This window comes from Pleurodeles waltl, chromosome 1_2 (assembly GCF_031143425.1).
Source record: "Pleurodeles waltl isolate 20211129_DDA chromosome 1_2, aPleWal1.hap1.20221129, whole genome shotgun sequence".
NCBI classification, from domain to species: domain Eukaryota; kingdom Metazoa; phylum Chordata; class Amphibia; order Caudata; family Salamandridae; genus Pleurodeles; species Pleurodeles waltl.
This window is the reverse complement of record NC_090437.1, coordinates 851,011,626-851,038,392: the sequence shown is the minus strand read 5'-3', so window position 1 is coordinate 851,038,392 and position 26,767 is coordinate 851,011,626. Positions and strand designations below refer to the sequence as shown.

At 43.3% G+C, this 26,767-nt stretch overlaps 1 protein-coding gene across 1 annotated transcript in view; it reads left to right on the top strand.

Annotated features, from left to right (window-relative positions):
* The window catches only part of AGA (aspartylglucosaminidase), a 220,945-nt gene that overhangs the window by 19,759 nt on the left and 174,419 nt on the right, over positions 1-26,767 (top strand). Inside the window, exon 2 of the mRNA XM_069244707.1 lies at positions 7,578-7,731. Within this exon, the coding sequence (XP_069100808.1) occupies positions 7,578-7,731 (154 nt within the window). The remainder of the gene's footprint in view (positions 1-7,577; positions 7,732-26,767) is intronic.

The window sequence follows — 26,767 nt, the reverse complement described above, 5'->3', positions numbered from 1 at the left end:
AGTCATCAAGGTAGGGGAAGAATTAAACCCCTGATCTGCGCTGATGAGCTACGACGCCCACCATCACTTTGGTGAACACCCGATGGGCGCTGGTAAGGCCAAAGAGGAACATGGTAAACTGAAAATGCTTGTGGCCTACCATGAACTGCATGTATTGTCTGTGGGCAGGCAGGATGGGAATATGGAAATAGGCGTCCCGCAAGTCCAACGCTACTATCCAGTCTCCTGGGTCCAGGGCAAATAGGACCTGAGCCAGAGTGAAAATTTGAATTTTTCCTTCTTGAGGAACAGATTGAGGGACTGGAGGTCTAGGACAGGGTCAAGGCCCTTGTCCCTTTATGCCAGAAATTAGCGGGATTAACAACCACACCCCTACTTCTCGCACAGGGACCCTCTCTAAAGCTCCCTTGGCCACGAGAGCCTTAACCTCCTTGCTGAGAAATGCCAAGTCATCCTCCGTCATCCAGTCGTAGGATGGTGGCATGGATGAAGGGGTAGTCTTGAAGGGGAGGGAGTAGCTCTTTCAGACTATTTCCAAATCCCACCTGTCTGACGTGATATATTGCCAGTGAGGCAGGTGATGACATATCCTGCCTTTGACTGGTCCCTGATGGGGAAGCGTCAGACTAGGAAGATTTGGAGGTTGCAGCAGGGTGGGTGGTGGACTGGGTAGACTGCTGGCTCCCTGATCCACAAGGACATTCGATCCCATGTCGCGACCACGTAGAGACTTGGCAGCATGCACGGCACTGTGGCTGGAGGAAACTGGTGTGGTCGGATGCCCCGTCCGTAGCAATGAAAGGGGCGAAAAGCAGACTTAGGGGAGCGAGGGGCTGCTGCAAGGCCCAAGGACATAGCCATTGGCCAGGACTTTTTAAAGCGCTTGAGCACTGAGTCTGATTTGTCTCCAAAAAGATTGGTGCCATCAAAGGGCATGTCCATAAGAGTGGATTGGACATTCCCCAAAAAGCCAGACGTCCTCAACCAATCATGGCTCCTTAATGCAATTGTTGATGAAACTGATCTAACTAGTGAGTTGGTCGTACCCAGCCCACATCATATCAAACTTAGCTGCATTCCTCCTATCAGCAACAGCTTGGGGGAGAATGGCTCAGGCCTTCTCTGGGACCTGTGGCAGCACTTGCCCCATAATATACGGGTGTAACAGTCCAACAGGCATGCAGTGTTCACTGACTGCAGTGCCAGGCTGGAGGAAGAAAACATCTTCTTCCAAAGCTGATCCAGCATCTTGTAATTCATATATGGGCGTGCAGAAGGGAATGCGCCTGGGGATGTGGAGGCTTGCATAACCAAGTTCTCAGGGGTTCGGTGTTGTGTAAGGAACACCGAGTCAAGGCAATGTCAGGAGCGTTGACATCTGAACCGTTATGGGGGAAGATCAGGATGGTACGACCGATGCTGGTTCGGATCAGGAAAAGGATCCGTGGGTGCCCTCTGGAGGCCTAAGCCTCTGGCGCAGAACCTGAGGGGGCCCTCGCCGACTCTTCAGGGCCTGAAGGTGCTCTGGTCGGGTCTGACTGCCTAAATATGAGGCACATGGCCTCATAGAACTTGCAAAGTTCGGCAGGGGTGGCGCCGACTCCCAGAAAACTCTGTGAGGGCGTGGAGCAGACCAAGAAACAGGCTCAGAGTATGATGTCTAGAGCGCCAATGCTCCTTTTCACGCATCATGTCAGCTGATGGCTGGGGTGAAATCGAATACATGTTCTTCTTCGACTTCTTCTTGTGCCTTGACTTACCCAACGTCCCGAGGACTTGGAGTGGGACGATGATGAGTGGGGGCTCCGCGACCGCTCTTGGGACCTTCCTCTCAACTAAGACCTGGAGCGATGCAGAGCCGAGTGCCGGTTCACATATAGCTTTAGGGGACTGCTCCCTCAAAGATTTCAGATTCATGGCCCGGCACTTGGAGCATGACTTTGGGTCATTGTCGCTCTCCAAACACCACAAATACACAAGGTGGGGATCAGTCATGGACATCATCCGATGGCAGGATTGACAGGGCTTGAACCTGGTTTTCCGTGACCTTTCAACGCACCAGGAGTGAAAGGTTGAAAAAGATCAGTCAAAAAGTGACCGGGGTAGCTCTTCTTCAGGTCTGCACTTTGTTGGCGCAGAAGAAAAATACTGAACTGACGTCAGCTTGCCGGGTGGCACCTATATAGGTTCCGCAACATCATATCCAGCAAACACAATGCCGATGATGTATGCGGAGCTGACCAATGCTACCGAACTGCGCTCAGGGATACTGCTCAAGAACTATCTCCAGGTAGAGTCTGACACTTGGGAGAAATTGTAAAGTAAGGAATCTGCAACTAGAAGTCACTACCAGATAACCTCTTTTGCCAATGTTTATTACAATAAAGTGTTACTAAAAGCAATCTCAAGACAATACACGCATTGACAAAATCAAAAGACTGGCAACCAATATTGGATCAGTTGGCTTTGCCATTGGTTGTTTATTTTTATGTTTCCCATAATCTTGTTGAAGATGGTTACACTGATTGTTTTCCATTATAAATATTTTTTGAAATATTAGCATCCATCAACAAGTTTTACTAAATGATGCTTCAAAGAAATAGTCCCTAAAATTTAACAGTAATTTGGCAGACCGTTATTTTGGTACTACTTGCATTTGTTTCTGAACATATTATTTTGAAAGCAGAGAATTATCAACCTTGCTTACAAGCTTCTACAAACATTTGCATCTAATCAGAGAACATTCTGGAAGTATTATACATAGCCTCATATTGTTAAACTCTTCAAACGTGTGTATACTTTTTATTTTTTTTATTTTTTATACTGGAACCACTGTCAGTAGTGCAGTGTAACCTTACATGATTTATTTAGAGCACTCACCATAACAATTAAGCTTTGCATTAATGAACCATAAATGCAAGTTCAAACAGCATTAACATGTGGACACAGACATTATCTCAACTGCAGACAGTTCCTTTCCCTGTAAACTGGCACCCAAAGAAGTGTGCTGCAGGTGGTTGGGTCTGCTTGTCCCAAGGACAAAATAAACATGAAAACATTTTGTCCTTGACCCCAAACAGTTTGTCCTGGGTGTCTGGCTATAGGACTTCCACACCCCTGAATGCTTGGTTAGAATGTTTTATGTAAATTGTCATAAAACAACTTGTTTTCATCCTACCTACCTAAATTCGTCCGAGATCTTTATGGTGTAATCGGTGTTTGGATACCTGTCCTCGATGAGGTAGTTATTTTGTGCCATTTAACAGAGTGATCGTTGTCATTGGTGGGCCTGTGCCTTTTGTTTCAATTCAGGTATTGCAGCTACGTACATAGGTTTGATGTAATAATGGTACAAGGTAACTTGTACTGAATGATCCTTAGATTTGTGATGAGCAGAATATGTTGTTGACTTCGTAAAGGTTTGCCAACTATATGGCTTGTTTCCTTGTTCGACTCCTGTGGGTTTAGGAGTTAAACGTTTTCTGTTGAACCATAGCGAACCTTAGGTATATGTGGTCATGGATCTAAAAACCAGCGTTGGTGTGAGGCTTATTTTGGGTTGCTGGGATAGTCCGTGTTTATGAGGAACTAAATACACAGTGTGGGTTTTGTTGCTTACCATTTGTATCCCAGGGCTACCATTCTTGTGCCCTCTGTTGGGCAGTCAATTTACTCCAACTAAGCATTTTACTCTTCCAGGATAACAAGAGTGGGCAGTCAAGATTTACTCCAGAGTTTGGGAGTGTGTTTGATATAAAAACAAACCTACAAATTAAAAGATGCTACCACACATAAAAAACCCAAGTATATTTTATTGCTTTTTCGCCCTAGGCACTAGATATGTATTTATATTACCCATGTACAGTGTGATCCTGTGGGGCTTGGTCTAGATTGACTTGTGGAACTCCGGTGATGCTCAGATCTCTGGTTCTCATTGAAAGCTAATGTACTTCTAAAGGTACAAAAGATCCTATAATTCTGGGTCCTCATCTATTCTCAGAATATTGTTCTCTGCTTAATTGGCAGCAATGCAGTGAGCATCAGGAATCCAATACATGATCAGAGTCCGAAGATCAAAAATTATTCACACTTCCATATTTTCAATGCATTACAACTTCCACAGTTGAGCATCTGATAGTCCAAGGAAAACTGTGATGCCATAATCCAATTATGAAAGTACTGAGGCACTTGCCACCAGAGCACATTTCTCCTGAGGGATGAAAGGCAGGATTTTCTTCAGGTTTCCTGTTAGTACAAAACAGGGCACTTGACCTTTTTGATCTGAACGTTTAGATCAGACCCTGAAAAGGTTCTGATCAAACTATATTCATAAGTTTTCGGCCTTCTTGGCTGTGGGAGAGCCATTCAAAATGCTGGCATGACAGAGCCTGTTAGAAAACCACGTTTATTTTCCTCAAAACTCATAATTTGTAGCATTTACCCCAAGGAAGTGGTCTGACATCCAATCCTGTAAGACGAAGAAGCAGTTGCTAAGGTAGCCTATGGTGCAAAGATGGTCTTGATCAAATTTAAATAGGAGACAGATGTACGAGAGAGTGTTGAGCCAAAACTATTCAGAAGGTCACCTAAAGGTTTGACTTAACTGTTAAGTAGGCTAGAGATTGGCCCAGTTAGAGGGACATTGGCCGAACGAAATATAGGACTGACTGGAACCATTTCAGGGTGGCCTCAGTAACTCATTTTCTCTTAGGTGTTTTCTAGAGATGGTTGACTGTATCAACAGGTAGAATAAAATGAGACTTGCCAGCTGACCATGATATAGTGATATACGCACCTCATCAAGGATGGCCACCAGGATGTCCTCCATGCCCTGTCTGTCTCAAGCCAGCCCTTAACCAATCTAGTACCCAAAGTCATGTAAAATGGTGGATAATAACTTCCCATGATGTTCCTCCATGTTTTTGGAAAGGGCATGGAGCAGCATAATCGTCTATAATTATTCACAACACTGGGGTCCACTTTTTTTTTTTTTTTTTTGATTTAACTAGCTTAGATCACCACCCCTATATAGCAAGCATCCAGACCCCCTCTGCAGACAGTGAACAGGGAACGGCTAATGCATTATGACTTGATGCCCAAACCTGTGTGTTTGAAGTGTTTTTTGCGGGTTGTCTAAGCAGTGTGTATCACAGTCGCGTTCTAGTCGTTTGTCATCTGCATAGGTCTTTGACTTTGCCATTCTGTCTGCTTAGGGACTTGTTAGACCTCATGCATGAGGTAGTTTCCTAGATGTTAGTCAAGTGGTTGTGAAGGATATGTCAGGCTGGTAGCATTGCAGAGTGTTTAAATTGGTCTGTAAGCCTTGCAAGTGATATGGAAATCACAATATAAGTACTATAGATTGCTGTATGTTTCTTGTTATGTAGAATTTGTAGAGCATAATGGCAGCTAAACACTGTACATTGTCAAAGGCAAAGATAGTGAGCGAATAGAGCAGTAAGATGGGTTCTGGGAGCAGAAGTAAACTTACTGAATCCTGATATACTGTTCTTTCAAGAGGTGGGTCTCCAGCTCGCTCCTAAATTGGAGCAGAGGTTCGGGTGGACAGAGTGGATACAGGGATGTTGTTACACCTAGGTCCTTTGATGGAGAAGACTTGTCCTGTTTTTTTTTGTTATTTACATTTTGCCTCCAGTCTGAAGGCATCCTATCTGCAGGTGTGCCGATAACCACTATCGATGATAAGCTTGTCAGGCAGGTATGCAGTGTGCTAGTTGTGATTGTTGTATAAATGATATAGTCGGTTTCTATAATTTAGCTAACCTGCAGGGGAGCTATTTGGTTTCCAAAAGGATTAGGGAGGGGGCACGTGATCATTTTTATTTAGGCCCTGAATGAGATATAATGTGGTGTGTGGGGTGCCAGTGTGGAGTCTGAGGCCATTAACCAGGGTCTTGCCATTATCCCGAGTCGGGGTTTGAACAGCAGTTCTGAAGTCTCTTTCTAGGAGGAACATTTTTACTTTCTTTAATAGGAAGAGCTAGTACCAGACTGTGTGTTTTCTTGTCAGGGTTTTCATTGATGGTGAGGTTAATATTCAGGGTGAATCCAAGTGACTTGGTGTAAAGGTTGGGGTTTGGACTGCCATTGAACCAGGTTAGTGATCTGTTAAATTCTAGAGTGAGGCTTCAGTTTGTTGTCTACGTAGGTAGGTCTCCATCTAATTGTAAATTGCCAAGGACTGCTTTATCCACGTAATTTATGTCCCCCCCCTATCCTCTTTCCCTATGTCTCGCTTTATCTGTGTCTTTATTTTCTTATCCCCGGTCTCCATTTAGACAAACCTGTAAGTTCTTGACATGATTTGGGTATTTGTATAGTGCAGTGAATGGCAGTAATTCACTTGGCCTCTTAACATTGTGTTCTTTTAGACCAAAAGGCACCATACCCGTCTTTGCTTTGCTATTGGTTGTCCTTGCATGCTGAGCCTGTTAAGAATGGCTGGTGCATGTAACGTATTATGAAAAGTGTTGTTGACTGAGCAATGGTTATGACAAAATGGCATTATAAATTACCTGGACACACACATTAGACGGCAGCCTTTTGGCAATGGAAACGCATTTGGTTAATTAAGTTAATTTGTTATCAGCTCTAACGTGAGAAAAGAGCACCTGAGAGGAGGCTTTAACGCTGACATTCTATAACACTTGTCTGAAATTGTAATGGACCTTAGTCATGAAGTGACAGTGTTTTGCAACGGCATTTGTGTGTTTTGACCGAACAATTCTACAATATTAAAGCGTTCCTGGGTAGAGTACTCGCGGACACTAGCAGAGTGTTGCAGGAATCTGCACGGGTCCTGGAGTACTTTCCCCAGGAACTCTTGAACACTTAACACAGAAGAGAAACTTTACATACACTTTTATATTGATTTGTGCACATAATTTTCGAAACAATTATTCAGATATTGAGGATAAAGGGACACACAATCAGCCCTGAAGAAGTCTGCTGTGACACCTGCAGCAGAGGCTTGGGCACCTGTGATTCAGCAGCACGAGAATAAACGCCCACTGATACTACAAACTCAAAGTGGATTTATTAAGAGTGCTTTTAATTTCTTTGTGATGCAGTAACAGTACGTCAGTCATGACTGACTTGAGTTTCACTCGGTTTCTGCAAAGCATCTATGAGAGTCACAACGAAAATTAAATGACCTCTACCTTAGCATAGTTCTTGTCAAAACGTGTTAATAAATTGTTTTCATTTAATCTTTAGTTCTAAAACGGTAAAATAAGCTACCCTACTGGCATTTCTTTGCATAAAGCCGTAATGCTTTAATTAAAAATACATCAAGTTTATATTTTATTAAATGGCATACAGTTTATTTTTAGTAGAGTACAACTACTTCACAGTCCTGTGTTTACATCACTTCTCTTTCTCCTCTTTCTGTTTTTGCCGAGAAAGACTGGAGATTCAAAACAAAAACTTAATTGATAGTGTTATAATTTATTTTCTAACTTATCCTGCAGGTTGTAAAGCACCAAAAGATTTGTTACATTATTTTTAATAATTTAGTAACCTTCCATGAAATGAACTTCTATTTGTGTTGAATTCAGCATGGAGTGTCTTGCAATCCGGAGGGTCTTCGCTGGATGCAGTGGAGATGGGCTGTGGCCAGTGTGAGATCGACCAGTGTGATGGCTCTGTGGGTTTTGGCGGCAGCCCCGATGAACGCGGAGAGACAACTTTAGATGCCATGATTATGAATGGGTGAGCACTTTTCTTCGATTACTCCATCTTCCCTTTACCATGTGTTCCATTTTGTCAGCCTTTAATGTGAAGAGATGGATTTAGGTTTCAACAACTTTCTGTACGCCTAAAAAAAAATCAATCTCTGCTCGTATGACCATTCAGTTTTGTTGTTATGTTTGTGACATGACCTGGTGTATTTTTTACTATAAATACAGGCTACTCTGTGGGCCTCACTCAGACATTCTAAGTCGGCTCAGGTACCCTGCCCTACCTTCGCAAGTTTTCGAGTCACCAGCAGCCTGTTCAATACAGAGGTTACACATTGTAGGACTAACAATCCCAAATAAGGCTTGAGTTTTGGCTAATCAAACAAGCACTGGTCCACACGTTCGGGCTCCTCAAATACCTCTTTTCTTTGCGCAGCGCAGATTCTGAGACCCTCAGGGTGCTAATTTGGAAAAAAATTCAAATAGGCTTACACACTAATGCGTGGGCTGCTGCACTAAAAGACGCGCTTGCAGTGCTCAAAGCAGAATCGCTGTGGGATCTGCCTATAATGAATAAGCAGTTTAAACATAGTCTCAACAAGCAAATCAGACTTATTTCGCTTGCCTCACATAAGAAGTCCCTTATAGGCAAAAGTCACTCCTGAATGAGCATCAACTCTCATAACAGTTTTACCCCCACAGGCATATTTGACAGACATGCCATTATAATATAAGGCTATTGCAATTTCGTTTTGGCAACATGCTAACTTTTGACCATGGGTCCATGTAGCTCCCAAATCCTGTGCCATGTTTGCAACACCCAGGAGGATTCGTTACCACACATTTTAAGCAATTGTACTTTTTTATTAAAGTAACCTCGCTTTTGGCTTCACAACATTTTTAACCAATTTGAGGCCAGAGCATGTCTACCTGCTATAATCTTCAACCTGCAAGGTAATCTCCCAATCTTTCCAGCAAGATTTACCAAGTTCATGAATTTAGCATTTCTTGCTTCTAGACCCATGTTAACAGACCTGGCCTAGAAGTTCCACGGGGTGTGTGCTAGTTAGTAGTCATGGTACATGTGACTATGCTTCCTCTCCGGTCACCGCTGCTCTTACTTCAGTATATCCTACCTAACTGCTTGCAAGCCTGTGGCCCCAAGAATGTTAATCATTAGTTTCAACATATAGGCCCTCATTACGAATCTGGCAGTCGCATAACCGCCAGACTTACAGTGGCGGTCCCACCACCAACAGGCTGGCGGTGGGACCGCCACCTTATGACCGTGGCGGAGCCGCCCAGGTCGGACCACCGACACCGCCAGGCTGCCACAAGCCGGCAGCCTGGCAGTCCTGGTGGTTTTCATCCTCCAGGGCAGTGCTGCTTACAGTGCCGCGCTGGGGATTACGAGTCCCCATACCACCAGCCTTTCCATGGCAGTTTACAGAACCATGGAAAGGTTGGCGGAATGGGGGGGAGGCTCTGCACTGCCCATGCACTTGACATGGGCAGTGCAGGGGCCCCCATGCACAGCCCCGTCGCGCATTCCACTGCCCGAATTACGGTCCGTGGAATGTGCGATGGGTGCTGCTGCACTGCCACATTGGCGCAGCTCCATTAGGAGTCAATGGTGTTAAGGTCCTGTTCACTGCAGGGCAGGTGAGCGGAAACACTGTTTCCGCCTGCCGGCTCTGCGGTGAACTCCTAATAGGGCCGGTGGGGTTCAGGCCACACAGGCTGCCTGAAGGCGGTAAGAGTTTGCAGGGCGGCCTCAGCTGCCTGCCAAACTCTTAATGAGGGCCATCGTTTGGTTTTCCATTGCACAAACTCTCAAGCACTTTTTTTTTTATTAAGGACTGTTGCCGGATGGCGATTGTGGGACTCAGTAAGCCTTAGAATCAGGTGGTTGAACTTCTTCCTCCATGTTATTGCTCCTTAGAAACAAAATAGGGGTGGGTGCTAGGTAGACTTAAGAGTGAAGATGTCACAGCCTTGCTCACATTTGGTGGCATGTGTATGAAGTTTGACAGCAACTCCCCTGGTGCTAACCACAATTTGTTTGAACTCTCGAAAGATAACTCATGTAAGCCATTTAACCTATCACCCAGTAACATTTTTAATTTGGACATATTATCAATTAGGTTTGCACTAAGTATTTATCATTCTTAAACAAAAATGCACCTGAATTGTTTTATTCTCTGTTTTTTATTAACCGAAATAAGATTGTATTGTAATAGTATTTATATAGCCCTTACTACCTTACTTATTACTTAGGCGTCGAAGCGCTTTTCGCCGAGTAGCACGCTACTCCGGAACCCAAAAGGAATTAGTGGTGGATTAGTTTAGGGAAATATGAGTATGGTTTTAGTATTATTATGAGTTAATTTGAGCCGCGGATATGTGGGTTTGTTAGTTGGATTGAGTGGAGTAATGGAGGGTAGAGGAGGGAATAATCCAGAAGTTTTAATTGGGAGTTTATTGTAGTAGGATGAGGCTTGGGATGTGTAAATGGGGGATGGAAGAGGGAAGAGTCTGTGGAAACGGTTAGGGAGATCATAGTAGCAGGAGGGGTTTTGGATGAGTCAAAGGTGAGATAAAGGAGGGGGGAATTTAGTAGGGTTGTTTGGGAGATCATGGTAGTAAACTGAGGTTAGGGTAAGTTACATGTGGAAGAGGAGGGAAAAGCTTAGGCAGGGTTATTTAGGAGATTAAAGTAGTAGAATGGGTTTTGGATGAGTCTGAGTGGAGATGGAGGATAGATTCATAGAGACATGACATATGGTGATGAGTAGACAAAGTAAAGCTTACAGGAGAGTAAAAATATATATTTTTAATTTGTATATATATATATTTTTTGATAAGTATTTTAAATGTATTCATTATTATTATTAATAATTTTTATTTATTTATTTATAATTTGAATTGTATTCGTAGGTTTTGTTTTTATTCAATTTTTCTCTAGTACAGTAGGACTAAAGTAATACATAAATAATATGTAAATACATAGTAAGGGAATATATGTTCAAGGAATATAATAATGAGTATAATATGAGAAGAAAAGTAGTATTGTATAAACACAGACTTTCAAGATTTGTAATATTTGAAGTTAATTAATAATTGTACTTTTCTAACATTTATTTATCTTTACTCAATTTTTGAATAGCCAAATGCTTATGATAATAAAACATTTGATCAGTGTGATATAAAATGAGAGCAGGGATTCATAAGTATCTAATATATAACAACTTATCTAGGAGCTATGCTTTGACCTATGAACATGTTAAGCATATAATAACAAATACACACACACATATATATATATATATATATATATATATATATATACACATACATGAATACACACACATATATACACATACACACATACATACATACATATACATATTTAAACCATGAGTAAATATACATTATTTAAACAGGTTTAGAGTATGTGTGTAATTTATTGTTATGACATAGTAGCAATACATATTTCCTAAAGAACTATACATATCTAGAATATACACATAATCTGATTAAAAATATTTATCAACACCTGCATATGCAATCCATAGCTGTTTGAATATGGTGGTTATGAAGGAAAGAGCCACCTCTTGAGTAGCCTTTTGAAGACAAGATAGTTATCTGTGGATCTTATATTTAGGGGTAATGAATTCCATAGTTTGGCTGCTTGAACGGAGAAGGATGTACCACCTATAGTCTTTTTCTTGTACGGTAGTGTTCTTAGGCGGGGTGCCAATCTTGAACGGAGGTTTCTTTGTTGAATGTATTCGGTTATTTTGTTTCTGTTAAAAAGTGGTCCTGTTCCATGTATAGCTTTGTGGGTGATACAAAGGAGCTTGAAGGTGCATCTTCTGGCAATGGGTAACCAGTGTAGCGCTCTCAAGGCAGGTGAGATGAGGGCCTGTGGCTTTACATATAATAGTAGCCTGGCAGCAGAGTTCTGAATACGTTGTAGTTTTTTCATACTAGATAGAGATGATCCATGGTAGAGGCCATTGACATAATCCAGTTTGGATAGTACAAGTGAGATAGTAGCCTGCACCTTGTGTGGAAATCCAAGGTGGGGGAAGATGCGTCATAGAGTCTTCAAGGTGATGAAGCTTGTTCATGCTAATTTGTCCACTTGGGCATTCATTGTTAACTTGGAGTCCATGGTAATTCCAAGGTTTTTAACTTCCTCACATAGTTGAGGAGGTGGTCCGAGATCGTCAGGCCAGGCTCACAGTGGGTCATAATTTTTCCAGTCACCACATATGAGTATTTCTGTTTTGGAGGCATTTAGTTTGAGATGGCTTCAAGTCATCCACTGATCAACGGCTCTGCGGCAACTGAAGATTTGTGAGTTTTCAATGTTTTTGGGGCATTCTAAGTTAAGTAGTATTTGTGTGTCATCTGCATAGTTGCAGCATGTGAGTTGAAAATCATTAATCAGTTCTGGTAATGATATCATGCAGATGTTGAAAAGCAAAGGTGAGATGATTGATCCTTGGGGGACCCATGCTTTTGTGAGGTAGGGTTTGGATGAGAAGAGGGGAGAATAGATGATATTAGTTCTTTTTTGAAGGTAGGATGTAATCCAGTTGAGAGCAGTCCCTTCCATGCCGTCTTCGTGGAGTCTTTGAATTAGGGTGTCATGCTCAACCATATCAAAGGCAGCCGAGAGGTCCAAGAGAAGTAGTGCAGCAACTCCATTGCGGTTGACTGTGTTTTTAAGATCATCCCAGATTGCTATGAGTGCCGATTCATTGCCCTTCCTGGGCGGAATCCAGTTTGGTAGTCTGAAAGTATGGAATTGTCTTCAATTCAATGAATTGTGACATCTGGACGAATGCTGCTCTTCCTATTACGTTGCTCAGGAGAGGTCCATTTGTGATTGGTCTGTATTTGTAGGGGTCCTTCGGGTCTAGGTTTGTTTTCTTTAATAACGGTCGTAAGTATGCTTTTTTTCAGGTCTACGGGAAAAGTTCCTGTAGTTAGAGTTGTTGATGATTCTTCTTAAGGTGTGGCAGCAGAAGTAGATAAAAGAATGTTCTTGAAGATTGGGCGAGGGTCAGAAGGGCAACCGGAAGGTCTGCTTGCTTTGACCAAATACATAAATTAATCTTGTTATATTTGTTTGAAGGACTGTAGAGGCTGGGTTGGTTTATTCTTAGAGGGTATTTTAGGAAAGTGGTTGGTGCTGATGTTTCTTTCTGTTTTACATAGGAGTCCAATGTGTCTGCCTTGGTTGTGTAATGAGTTGCCAGTTTGTTTGTGAAATCTTGAGTAGGGGGATGACTTCCTTCCATGCATTTAGGTTTTCAAAATCATTGAGAATTTTATAACATTCTTTGGTTGCAGATTTAGCATTTTCAATTCTGTCTGAGTAGTACCTTTTTTTTAGCTTTTTTGATTGATGACTCTGTTAACTTTGTGTAGCTGCAGTTTGTCTTGACTGTTGTTAATTTTGAGCCAGGTCCTCTGCAACTTTCTGATTTGTTGCTTTATAATTTTAAGTTCTGTTTTTCTCCAATGTGGTGGTTTTCCTTTTCTCCTGTTTAGTTTTGCTGAGTGGTATTAGGATATTAAAAGCTTCCGTAGCCACTCATAAAGTTTTGGAAACAGAATTAATTGTATCTAGATCTGTGCTGGCTGTTAGTTGAGTTTCTAAGTCATCAAAATTGAGTTTGCTCCGAGGTCGATAGGTGCATGCATGTAAGTAGTTGTGAGGTGTGATGATTTGTGCTGTTTTATGTTGGAAAGTTATCAAATGGTGGTCTGGTTATGTGATTGGTGGGATGCTATGAATGGTTACTAGTTCAGGCCTAGCAAAAATTACATCTAGGATGTGTCCAGCGATGTGTGTGGGATTGTGTACAATCTGATGTAAGTTCGATGCGACTAGGCCAGTGGTGATAGCTTTTGGATGGGGCATATTGGGTTTGTCAAATCAAATGTTTAGGTCCCCAAGAATGCATAGGTTTGATTTTAATGTAATAAGGTTTGAGACTGTATCTAGAAAAGTGTCTGGGAATGTTGAGTTGTTAGGTGGAGGTCTGTAAAGGAGGAGAATTTTACAGGAGGAAGTTGGAGTAGGTTGGCATCTGGTGAGGAGGGCTTCATAACCTTGTATGGAAATGTTGTCTGTTTTACTGAGATTTATTGCTTGTTTTTATATAGTAGCTAGTCCACCTCCTCTCTTGCCTATACGGTTTTGTGTGATGGTTTGATAGTCTGGAGGACGGCCTTCATGCAACACTGGGGCCATGTCATCTCCCAGCCAGGATTCTGTTATGAATAGTAAGTCAGGTTGTGTGTTTGTGAGCAGGTCGTAGATGTGGTGCGTGGTTTTTGACAGTGACCGAGCATTTACGAGCTGGCAGTGTAGAAAAAATGTTAGTGGCGGTGTTGTTTTGTTTAGGAGAAGGGTGAGCAGTATATTTTGAGCTTGTAGCAGATGTGTTGTTGGTTGTGATAACTGTGTGAGGGTCACAATAGTCTTGTTTTTCAATATAGTGTTCTTCTTCCAGCAGGCTTAGGAGGCATTTTGTTGGGTCTGTTCTGTGCGGCCAGTGTACTTGGTGGCTTAGAGAGACATGAAGAGTGTACTTTGTTTTGTACGGTAGCTTTATTTTGTAATAGACAAGGGGATGTGAAGTTGTTACGAGTGGCATGCTGTTTATTTTGTTTGCGTCTGTTTAGTGTGGAAGGAGTATGGGTTGGGGGTGGTGGAGGAGCATGTGGATCATTATGTAAGGCTCTAAACTGGGCAGTGGATGAGAAGGTAAATGAATGTTGCTGTGTTGGGGTGCTTGTGGTAGATGTTTGTGAAGAGTGAGAATGTAGGGGTAAAGATTGGTCAGGATTTATATTCTTTGTGTAGTCGTGGGAGTGGGTGTCACAATAAGTATAATGAAAGTTGTTGTTGATTTGATGTGCTGAACTGTGTGGTCTGTATACTTTTTGTGGAATAGTGAGAGGGTATATTGATGTAGTTGTTTTCTGTGAGTGATTTGTATGTGAGTTAGTGCTGGTGAGTACAGGGGGTGTTGGTGTGTTTTGGAGATGAATGCATGAGGTGTGTAAGAGGGATGGATGTGTGTCTGGGGAGTTTGTGTTAGTTGTGATGACTGGAAGAGGTAATGTGTGGTGGAGTGTGAGGATTGTATGGTTGTGTGTAATTGATGAAGAGAGGGGAAGGGCATTTGTAGATGGTGTGTTGGAAGGCTGGGTTTAGGTATTGTCATGCTGAAAGTGGGGTCTGTGTTGAGCAAATAGAGGATAGTGCTGTTGGTTTGTATGAACAGGGAGTATGTATCTGGATAGCTGAAAGAAATGTATATGGTGGTTTTGTGTTGTGTGGGCGATGGCTGGTTGTGTTAGTGGGAGTGGACAGAGTAGTGTTTGCTGTGAGAATGAAGGTGTTTTACTGTTGTAGTGGATATGTGTATTGGTGTTGTATATGGTGTATGGTGTTGGATGATGAGACATTGCAATCTGTATGTGGTCAGTTTGTGATGCAGGAGTTGGATGTCTGTACAGATAATGTGTTTGCATGTTGATGGATGTGTAGGGAGTTAGTTATTTTCTGATAAATGGGAAATTGGGCAGCATTTCTGGCCCTAGGCCCTACCAGTCCCGAACAGGCACAAACAGGCAGCTGCCCTTGTCCTCTCCAACCTTAGCCACAATGCACTAGGCTTAAATAGCCCTACTGGCCAATATAAACGTATTCATAACCCTAACCAATCAGATTTGTAACCCATAATCGCACAACCAATGGGAGACCCAACCCTAATCACCAATCATACCCCTAATCCTGACAACCAATCACAAACCCAGCCCTAATAACCAGGAACCAATCAGAATCTCAACCCTACTACCAATCACAAACCCAACCCTGATAACCAAGAAAGATAATTTATTGATTTACACACTCCAGGACTGCAATTTAATAAGCATATTATGTTAGATGTACTCTGAATGTGGGAGGTGAGAACCGAGTGTCGTGTGTAGAGATGGGCGAGCCAACAAATTAACACGGCAAACCCAGCGAAGGGTCTGCTATGGCTCTAAGAGCCTGTGCATGAGCCGAGACCTAAAAATAGAGACCTAAAACTATTTCATGTAAATCAAGCCACAAACCTCAGGTAAAATATGGTAGACTCCTCACATTTCTATCGTTTATTTCTTTAACATGTGTAAGTTTTGACATTAATACATTAGATTGGATCACTGCACTGAGGGGTACACATTAAAAGTAGTATTTTTTTTTTTTTTTAATCATGGACCTGGAACTGTTCCTTTCCCCCACCCTGGCGACAATGCCAAGATTGAATTAAGAGGCAAGTAAGTTGTCATGTGCACCCTGTATATGGGTATAAATTCCTATAGATCGAGCAAATTTATAATCTATTAAATTAAACACAGTACATTTTTGTACAGCTCATATTCTGAGCTCAGATATTTGGAGGTGCTTTCATATGCAGTAATGGAGATAAAGGAATATCGCATGCAAGAAGATATGTGCCTAAAATCGCACAATTTGGTTAAGTGGGGAAGCTGGGATTAATCCCATGTGTTCTGCCTTCACTTCATAAAACCAGCCACCAAATGGGTGTTTGTCTCTCTTTTTTTACCTCAAATATTAATGCTCTACTTTTAACTCCTTGTGAAAGAGGGTAGAGCGAGGGACAAAGACACAACTTGTATGAAAGCTCAGATTATTTTGGGCTTGAGGTTCCAAGGGGACCTTGAGCAAGATAGCAGTTAGTAAAATAAGATGCCCCCCACATTGAACTTTATGGCACCACGCGGAAAGTGAATATTCACAACCATTTCTATGAAGGTGCATTCTTACACCATTCCTTGTTTAATTTTTATTTTTGCTTCGACTTTCCCTCCTTTCATCATCAGTCTTTTTAGCTATTGTTTCTTTTTTCCCTGTCTCTTTTTATTGCGATCATTTCATACTATTCTCTCGCTTTTCTTCTTTCTTTTCTTCCATATTTTTATTGCTTTGTTCCTTCCTTCTTCTTGGAGCTCTTCTTTCCATTTTTCTTACTTTTCTTTTCTTCTAATCTATTTCCTTTGTTTCCTTCTTCTTTTGTGTCTTCTGTCCATCCTGCTTCCTTTCTTTCTTGCTTGCTTGCTCTTCTTTCTTGCTTTCTTGCTTTCTTTCTTTCTTGCTTTCTTTCTTTCTTGCTTTCTTTCTTCTGTTTGCTTTTTTCTTCTTAGTCCCCTTTTGCTCAATTTGGCACTCAATTGACATTTTAGTCATTTATCATTGTGTCCTGTTTGGCTTCTTTGGCCACTACTGTACCATGCAGATATGATATGGCATCTTGCTTGCTTCAGTTATTTATTAGCTTCTGCTTGTGGCCTTTAGTCACGGACCAAAGTTAGGAAAGGCCATACAATCATTTTAATCTGTTCCAGTAGTAACCCCGCTGAAGTTGAGATAGCAGGTTCTTCCCTACACCCTTGACCTTTAGCTGAGCCAGAGTCATGCATCTGGCTCGAGCTTCCAGTGGCTCTCCCACCTCTAGTAATGTGAAATGTTTTTCTCTTATTCATTGCATTTTTCCTCCACTTTAAATGGCATAACCAGTCACAAACTACACACCCTTTCTTCATCCCTTGTTTACAATTGTATTATTTGCGGGTACCTGCCCAGCTAATAATAATGCAATAAGTCTTAATTAAAGAGTAATAATTTGTTAATAAAAACTATTTGTATAACCTAAACCTTTTTTCAAAATGTATCCAGCATCTTTAATTAGTAAGGTTATCGTAGGCACCAACCAAATAAATAATAAAACAAAAAAGGGGAATCCCTAACTAACACCACAACCATATTCCCTTGTTATTGATCCCAGTTGCCTGTGGAGAAGTTCAGCTCATTTCTTTCTTGCAAATACTTACCAGAGTAGTTAGTCTCTGTTTCTTCAAGCCTGAGCTCTCTCATATAAATGTCATCCTTTCGAAAGTCCTGAATGCACTGAGTGTAGGTGTGGCTGTGAACGATACAGTACATTAAGGATGCAGTGCTGTGCAGTGCATGTATGCTATATGCATATGCTGGGTGTATCTGTACTTGTGAATGTACAATACAGGCATAATGCAGTACTAGGCAGTGCGTGTATGCTATATGCATGTGTTGGGTTTACGTGGGCCTGTGAATGGTGTAATACATGAAGGACGTAGTGCTGTGCACTGCATGTATGCTATAAGTATCTACTGGTTGTATGTGTGCCTGTGACTTGTACTATACCCAGGAGTCTCTGGGTTCCAATTTGGGAAGCCCAGGGCTGAATGGAGAAACATGAGGAAAGGAGGTTAAGGAATCTCCCCCCAGACAGATGTGTACTGCTGCATTCCTGTAAGCTGGGTGGGGTGCACTGGAGGAAGGGAGAGGCAGCCTTTCCAGTACACTTCAAAAGATGCTCTTTGATTCAGAGAGCGGTCCCTGGGAAGGGGCCTGGGCACGTCTCAAGAAGGAGATTTGGTTGATAAGAGAATTGTAAAGAGTAGGGCTGAGGCCCCGGGGTAACCCTTTGATACACACATTGCTGTGGCTGACATACAGGTGTGAACCTCTAGTCACCCCCCTAGCCTTTGATGTGGGGCTATGAGATTTGGAATTGCTCCTGCTGTGATAAACTGCTTTGTGAAGGAAGTCAGAAAGAGGAGAGGGCACTTTAAAAGGGAGCAGATCCCCCAACATAAACTTCAAAGGCTCTGAGTCTAAATCAGATTTGGTGTCTGAAACTGGATTATGAGAAGGGGAGCTGGAGACTTAAAAAATTGTCAACTGTCAAGCAGCCAGTCAGGCTATGCAAGGAGGAGAAGGTCTGCAAGTCTTCTGTCTGTGACCAGGACTAGGGACCAACTCCTTTTAGTTTCCCAGCTGGTTGAAGGGACATAACCCAGGGAGTCCAAGACCACCTGCGATGAAGCATTAGCCCCTGCCTGCTTGCCAAGAACAGTGTTCCTTGTGAGGAAGAGGAGAGTGTTGGAGGGAGTGAGGTCCGATCAGGTCATTTCCCCTGTGCGGAGAAAAGTTGGTGACCCACCCCCGTATGCCAGTGGAGGGCACCATGAAGTGAGATTTGACAGTTAATGTTGCAAGCCGGTTAGCATCTGTGTGCAGTGTTAAGCAGGCAACACTGTATGACAGGTAGGGCCGCCGTGAAAATTATTGCCATGCTAATCGGGCCGTAGCCCATGTGCAATATTAAGTCAACAATCCCATATGCCGGATAAGGCAGCTATGTCGATGGGCTTTAACTGCTGTGTGGTATCAAGTCGGCGATCCCCCCATATGCCAGGTGGGGCGACCATGAACATTGCTGCTGTTTTGACTGGGCCACAGCCCGTGCGCATAAGAGGAATAGTTGCCCCATATGCTGGGGGATAAATAGCGTCAAGCAGAAGGGTGCCGAATGTTTAGGAGCTTTGAAAACAGAGGTGGCATTGGCCATTTCTAATTTACGCTAATAGTACAATAAGTCCAGTTTTATGCACAAAGTCAACATGTATAGACAATGGAAAACACATGGGTGGAATAGACCTCAGCACCATGTTCGTAGATCAGATGAAGGATTTATGTAGAGACAGAGGTTGGAGGAGTCCCAGGAGTAGGTACAGAGAGGTCCTTGCTAACTTGACTAGTAACCAGTTTGAGCCACTGGGCAAAAGGGTTGAGATTGTAGTCGGCTCTGGTGGGGGGTGGGAGGAAGCTATAGAAGGAACACAGGAAGAGAGCGCTATGTAGGAGGCTCTAGGATTCCCTGAGGATAGAGATATCTCAGACTCACGCAGAGTGTGTCCCCTAATGCATTTTCCAGAGTTTCACCAAAACACTCACCACCTTCAGCTTCTAGAGTGCCACAAGTGCGTACACCACCTCAAATTTCTAGCAGAGACCCTGAACTTGCACTTAGCACTTAAGAATACTATGACTGAGGAACAAGAGAAGGCCAGAGAGTTGGGTTGGGAGAAGCTAAGGCTAGCTCACCTGGAACAACAGGAGAAGAGGTGGGAGAGACAGCAGGATTGGGCCCGGGAAGAGAAATTACAAGAGAGGGAGGACAAATAGAGATATTGGGAGGAGAAACTGAAGGAAAAGGAAGGTAGCTGGAGAGGTCAAAGTTAGCCTTTTAGAGAAAGAAACTAAGGATAGCAGCAATGACAACTCCATCTGGAATAAGTGACTATGTATCCAGTCCAGGCCCGGTTGGTAGCAAAGTTCTAAGCGATCTTCTGCATATGTGTGTAAAAGGTCAGGAATTTTGGAATGGTTTGTGAGCTTTGAGGTCACTTGTAAACACAGGTCTTGAATGAGGTGTCTAGGGCAGCTGCCTTAATGGGGCACATGCCATTGGAAAGGATAGCCATAATTGAAGGATGCCTGTGACAGACCAGATAATCTGTGAGCAAATGAAGAAGGCTCTGAGACTAAAGCCAGCGCAGTACCCTCAGAGATTCGGATACTGCAAAAGAGCAGTTAATGTTCAGTTTGGAACTTAGATTCATGGTATATTGCGTGATTGGAACAAATGGGTTGGAGAAATGAAGGCCAAGGACTTTTAGTCCCTTAACCAGTTGATGAGGACAGTGCCACTGAAAGAGGAATGCTCTACTCCACTTAGGCAATAACTGTCTGATTTGACAGAAGGGGATCCAGAGAAACTTGCATTGTTGTCTGACAAATGGTTATCTAGCTGGCTAAGCGAATGGCTAGAGCAGCATGGTTCAAAGCCAAACGGAGAGAGAAACTCTCAACAGACTGGTTCCAAACCAGAGGGCCAGGGTAGTTTCTATGGGACTGCAGTAGGGCCAAGGAAAATTAGGAGTGGTAAAGTGGTGCCATTAAAGAGAATCATGAGAAGGCAAGACAGGAAAGTTCTTCCAAGCACAAGGTGATGATTTGTTTCAAGTGACACAAGGTGGTACACTTTGAGAGATTGTCACACCAAAGACAATGACCCAGCAGCACCCATGATAGTAAGCATGATAAACACAGGTGAAGGGACCCAAGAGGGCCTAGTTATGCTCAGCATACCAGCTATGGATGTATAGTAGACGGACACAGATGATCTGAAACTCATTTATCCTAACATGATGGGGTTTGTGCAGGAAGTTAGTATCAATGGGAGGAAAGTGCCTGCCTTGAGGGATACTTGAGCCTTCCACCCTATTATTGAGTCGAAGTTCCTTAAGCCAGAGGACATAGTCCCTTGGGAGCAAGGATACAGATTTGGTAGCCAGTGGAGAGGGCATGGAGCATCTGCTTGCAAGGGTTGAGATTGCGCTCAGTAGCGAAGCGGCCACGATTTATGTCAGGGCAAGGGAAAATCAAGGAGATCTCTTGGGCAATGATTTAATTTCCCCTGGCTTGGTACCAGGTCCAGAAGCATTTATGGCTTGGGCAGTGTCGGCTGTGTTGGCCAGCTACAGGTTGCACCTCATTCTGAGTGGGACTGGGATCATTCCTGATTGGCAAGGACCAGGACAAGCTAGTTTGCAGGAAAGGGCAGGCTCTGGGAAGGCAATGACCGTGGAGGTGGAGTAAACAAGGCCTGTAAGCTCACTCATTTAAAGATCTACTGGTGTGTAACTCACTGTTGTCCTACATTAGTTTGGTGTGCAGTGCTGTGCAGTGCGTGTGTGGAATACATCTGCTGGTCCTATGTGTGCCTGTGAATTGTACAGTACAGAAATAATGTAGTGGTGTGCAGTGTGTGTATTATTTGCATGCACTTGGTGTATGTGTTCCTGTAAATGGTACACGGGCACCCAGATGACAGGATAATGCAGTACTGGGCAGTGTGTGTATTCTATATGCATGTGCTGGGTGTATGTATGCCTCTGAATGGTGCAATACATGAAGGATGTGGTGTGCAATGTGTGCACACTGTATGCACGTGCTGGGTATGTGTGTGCCTGTGAATGGTAGAATACAAGGAAGAGCCTGAGTGCCATTTTGGGAGGCCCAGGGCTGAATGGAGAAACAGAGGGGAGGAGGTAGAGGAATCTCCCCAGACCGATTTATGTATTGCTGCATTCCTGAAAGCTGGATGGCATACACTAGTGGTTCCCAACCTGCGGTCCTGGGACCCCTGGGGGTCTGCAAAGCCTCCTCTAGGGATCAGTGACTGCTTAGAAGATCAATAATATTAACAGATTAATAAAGTGTATACAAAGTGGCTAAATGTACAATTTTAAAACTACTGTAAATGTCAAGGAATTTAGAATCAGAGGCTAAAAATTAAATTAGTATCTTCATATTGATTTGTAGAGCAGTGCGGATTCATCACACAGAATATAGTGTGGATGATGTATGACTTCAGTTGAATTTAGAAAAGGTCCAACCTTTCTATTAAAATTTGTATTTTATTTGTTTGCAAATTAAATAAAATGTTATGTGTGAACGTGTTTGATGGAATGCTTGTTTCTGTATTTTTTAATGTATTTGTTTCGGTTCAAATCATCGAAAATGTTTAGGCATGGGTCCCCGACTTCCAGTAATGACTCGGTGGTGGTGGGGGGGCCTGGATTCCAATAAATGATTCAGTGGGGGGTCCCTGGGTTCCACTAATGATGATAAAGTGGGGTTCAGCAGAAGTAAAAAGGTTGGGGAACCACTGGGATACATTGAACGATTGGAGAATGAGGCTCTCCATTACCCCTCTGAGGATGCTCTTCGATTCAGAGAGGTCACTGGGAAGGGGAAGGGGTACATCTCAGGAAGGAAATGGGGTTCATAAAAGAATCATAAAGAGCAGTGCTAAGGCACTTGTGTACCCTTTTGATATACCTATCCCTATCACTGTGGCTGACTTCCAGGTGTGAACCTCTGGTCCTTCCCATAGCCTATGTTGTGGGTCTAGAAGGTTTGGAATTGCTTTTGCTGTGGCAGACTGCTTTCTGGAGGAAGAGCAAACAGAGGAGGGGACACTTCAAAAGGGAGCAGACCCACCAGATTAAACTTCAAAGACTCTGAGTCTCAATCTCATTTGGTGTCCAGAAATGGACTATAAAAATGAGAGCTTGCGGCTCCAAAAATTGTCAACTGTCAAGCTGCCGTTTGGGCTATTTGTGAGAAACAGAAGCTATGGAAGACATCTGATTGTGACCAGACCTGGGGGCCAAAGCCTGCTAGTCACTCAGCTTCGTGATGAGATCACCTTCCTTGGAGATTGGAGCCCCACCGTCTGCCTGCTTGCCAAGACCATTGTGCCTTGTGAGTAAGATGAGAGCATTGAAGGGAGCGAGGTCTGGTGGGGGAATCATGTTGTGTATCCCCATGGTGAGGTGTGAGGAGATGAATGCTACACTGATTAAGCCATTTCCAGTTTGTTTGGAAACGTCTGTTACCCCTAATGCCAGAATATCGGCATCATGTTGGCAACCGTTTATGACCTGCGGGTCCACCATGAAGATTGTTTCTGTGCTGATTTGGCCAGAGCTCATGCGCGGATGCGGAACGGTGACCCCATATGCCTTAGGGGGCTCTTAGGGGGCTTCTGGGACCAGGCAAGAAGCATGGTGGTCGAGAGCGTCTACAGAGGAGAGAAGGCCCTGTGGCAACCCTAGTGGGCCCAAGCTATGACTGAGGACCCAGGATCGTGGCACACCTCCCCTCTTACATGCAGAACTGAGGCACTTAGCCATTGTCGTAGGAACACTGAGAATCACCCCCACAACGGCTGCATATGAAGGAACTAGAGGACACCTGACTGCAGCCCACCTAGGCATGGCCCGCAGCTTCAGCCTCCCTGAAGGGATCATGCTCAGACTCTGATCTTGCTGGTGTGGAACTTGCCTGCCAGATATCACTTTGGTGCTGGAACAATTTTGACTTTTATAAAGAATCGGAGTGGGACTTCTGAGACTTGGTCTACTAGTGGGGCTTAATCTGAATGTTGCCGATAGTGACTTGGGAATAACTACTACCTCTAGCTTGAGGGAAATAGCACTCTGAGACCCATTTATAAAACACTAGAACCCTGATCTCAAGGGCCTCTGTGTGTATTGTTTGCGATTGTCGTATTTTACTTTGTGATTGTATGTAAATACTCATTTCTCTTTTCTTAAAAGCATGTATTTGATTGGACAATCATTTATTGTGCCCCCGGTCCCCTTGGACATCAGGAATTTAAGACCACAACCCCACAGTTGGGCCCAGTAACCCCTGCTTGCCTCATTGAACGGGGTTCTGACAGGGTGACTTGATAATATTTAAAGGGGGGGGGGAATTTTACCTGTCAGCAAGGTTTATTTTAATAGGTCGCACTACAGGTCTTACAATGTAGCACTCAGCCAGGTAGGCCTGAAGCAATGTTCTCCTTGTTACACTAGTGGTTGCATAATAGGTGCTGCAGTTTGCAGGAGACATTTAATTTTCCATGCCATGGGTGCAGTTTCTACACCATGTATGATTGCGGTACTGATGCGTTAACCATGCCTGCAAGGGACTAGCCAATTTCTGCATGTGTTAGGGGTCAGAGGCCATACACTGGACATTGGACAGCGGTGCCCAGTGTGCAGAGCCTGAAAACCAGCAAATAAAAATTAATCAAAAACTTGGGGTGACCATGCAGAATGTGACATTTTCTGAAAGTAGGACATATTAGTATTTTTGTCTCATAATTAAATGTTTCATGGTATTATTATTAAGAAGTACTGATGTACATTTGGTAAAAGACAGTATTTGTTACATTTTTGTGAAGGTTTAGTTTGTATACAGAAACAAACAGTAAATCCAAAATGCTTTCGTGACCGCAAAGTAAACCAAATGAAAGCTCAGGGGCGATTAGTAGATAGAACGTTTTTCTTATTTTATGACATGGATAGGCATCCAAACAGCAAGCAGTAAAGTTCTAAACAGGTCATGCTGTAACTGCAGTATAACAAAAGGACTATTTAATGTAACCGTCCTCAAAATTCCATGGTCTTTGCAGGCAACCATACAAGCAATGGCACATCATGAAAAGACTCGACAGCCAACGGCTGAAGAGGACTTCCCCAAAGCCTTCTTTGTCTATATTTCTTTTTGAAGTACTGTTGATAGTAGCTGTCAAAATGGACAGTTGGAGCTGTCTATAGCGACAACTAAAATACTTTCTGGAATAAGCATTTGCGAGCGAAGCAAGCAAAGTGACTACGCTTATTGTTTATTTGAACTGCACATTTTGCACCTGTGCAATCACGACGGGGCATTTAAAAAATATATTTACTTAGGCTACAGCTCAAATATCTTTAGTGTCGCACATTTCATACATTATTTAAATACACACATTTACAAAATCCGAAAAATAGCGAATTAACTTTTTTTAATCTTCGACCTTGTCGCTTTTCCTTTGAAATATTAATAAAAGCATTTATTCAAAACTAGGTCCAATCCCAGTTGATCTAAGTAAAGTAGAAAAATAAATTTTCTAAGGTGCACGTGCCAATATAAATAGAAACATGTATTCTGTAATATCTTATCATCCTGTGATGCTTAACGTCAGTCTTTCAGTTGTAATATTATAACTATAACTCTGTCGCTGATTCCCTCTACAGAGAAAACAATCCTTGCGGATAAAGTGACAGTGTGAATAAAGTTCTTATTTTTGTAAGCTCTGACAATAATCAAACCAGAGTGCATGTGCATGCTATTACTGAGGTGTTACAACCGTTCATCCTTCCTTTAGAGCTACTTCCATTGCAGGAGCTCCCCATATTTCCTTATAGGGACGTATTGAATAAATTCTGTTACATACCAGTACTCTCTGTGGCTAATCTTTTTTCATCTTACCAAACCATTCTGTCGTACGTGAGTTAACTTACGAGGCCGGAGGGACAGAACTGGTCTGTCTTCTATGTTTAGGCGCCTCATGACGCCACGACCAATCCGTAGCGAGGACGGTCGTGACGTCAGGGGGCGGTGCGGCGGAAAGGCAGAGGCGCGAACAAAGCGCGGTGTTGTGGCCGGCCGGCTGCTCGTGGGCCTTATTTCTTGTGGCAAGAATAAAAGATATTAACATGAAATCCGGCTCTCTCGCATCCTTCATACTTGCCACTACAAATGGCGACGAGGGTCACAGCTTCTACCAAGGCCCACGAGTGTAGCCCACCTTACCTGGTGTTTCGGGAGGCCAGTGGAAAGCGCTGATATCTCTTTACGTGAGACTACATGCAACCCCTAAGGCGCTGATGCTGCGATCTCCACACGATTGATTTTGACGACTCCTACCGTTCTGCGCAGCCCAGTAGCCTCCCATAGTGGATGCTGCACCTGTATCACGAGGTCCTTCCAAGTGTGGCGCCCGCTTTCCGGCCATGTCGCAGACAGGTCATATCTGCGTGCCTCCTCTCTTCCTGGACTCTCCTGGTAAGCCATGCATGAAGTGGAAAGGATGGCTGCGCGCATTTGAGAACTATATTATCTCAATTGATGGTCAGGGGTATAGCCCCGAACGGAAAAAGTATTTGTTATTCGGACTGTTGGGGAAGGCTGGACAAGAGGTTTTCGATAGCCTGCCGGTTTATGTGAATCCCCATGGAGCCACAGCTCCGCTGAATGAGTACCAGGAGGCTGTACGGCGGCTTGAGTTGCAGTATGCGGAGGAGTGCAACATCATGGTGGGGCGCCATAAATTCGCACTGCGGAAACAAGAGGAAGGAGAGACTATCGAAGAGTATATTGCATGTCTACGTGTTCTAGCTCAAGATTGTGAATTTGCAGCGATGACTGATACGTACATTAGAGATCAGGTGGTGTTCTACTGCCATTCAAAGAAAGTGCAGGAACGTTTGCTTTCATGCAGGAATCCTTCCCTGAAGGACGTAATAGCCATTGCAAAGGCAGTGGAACGCTCCATGGTATCTTCCAAGGAACTGGCGAACACTAGTCAGGCTTCAAATGTGTTCTATGTACAGGACAGCCGTAAACATGTGCCCAAGACTTCAGACAGGGCGGCGAGTGATAGAGGGGGAGGCAGGAGGCAGCTCGTCTGTTTTTAGATGTGGGTCAAAGGATCACTTAGCGGATAGCAGGGCCTGCCCTGCCGTGC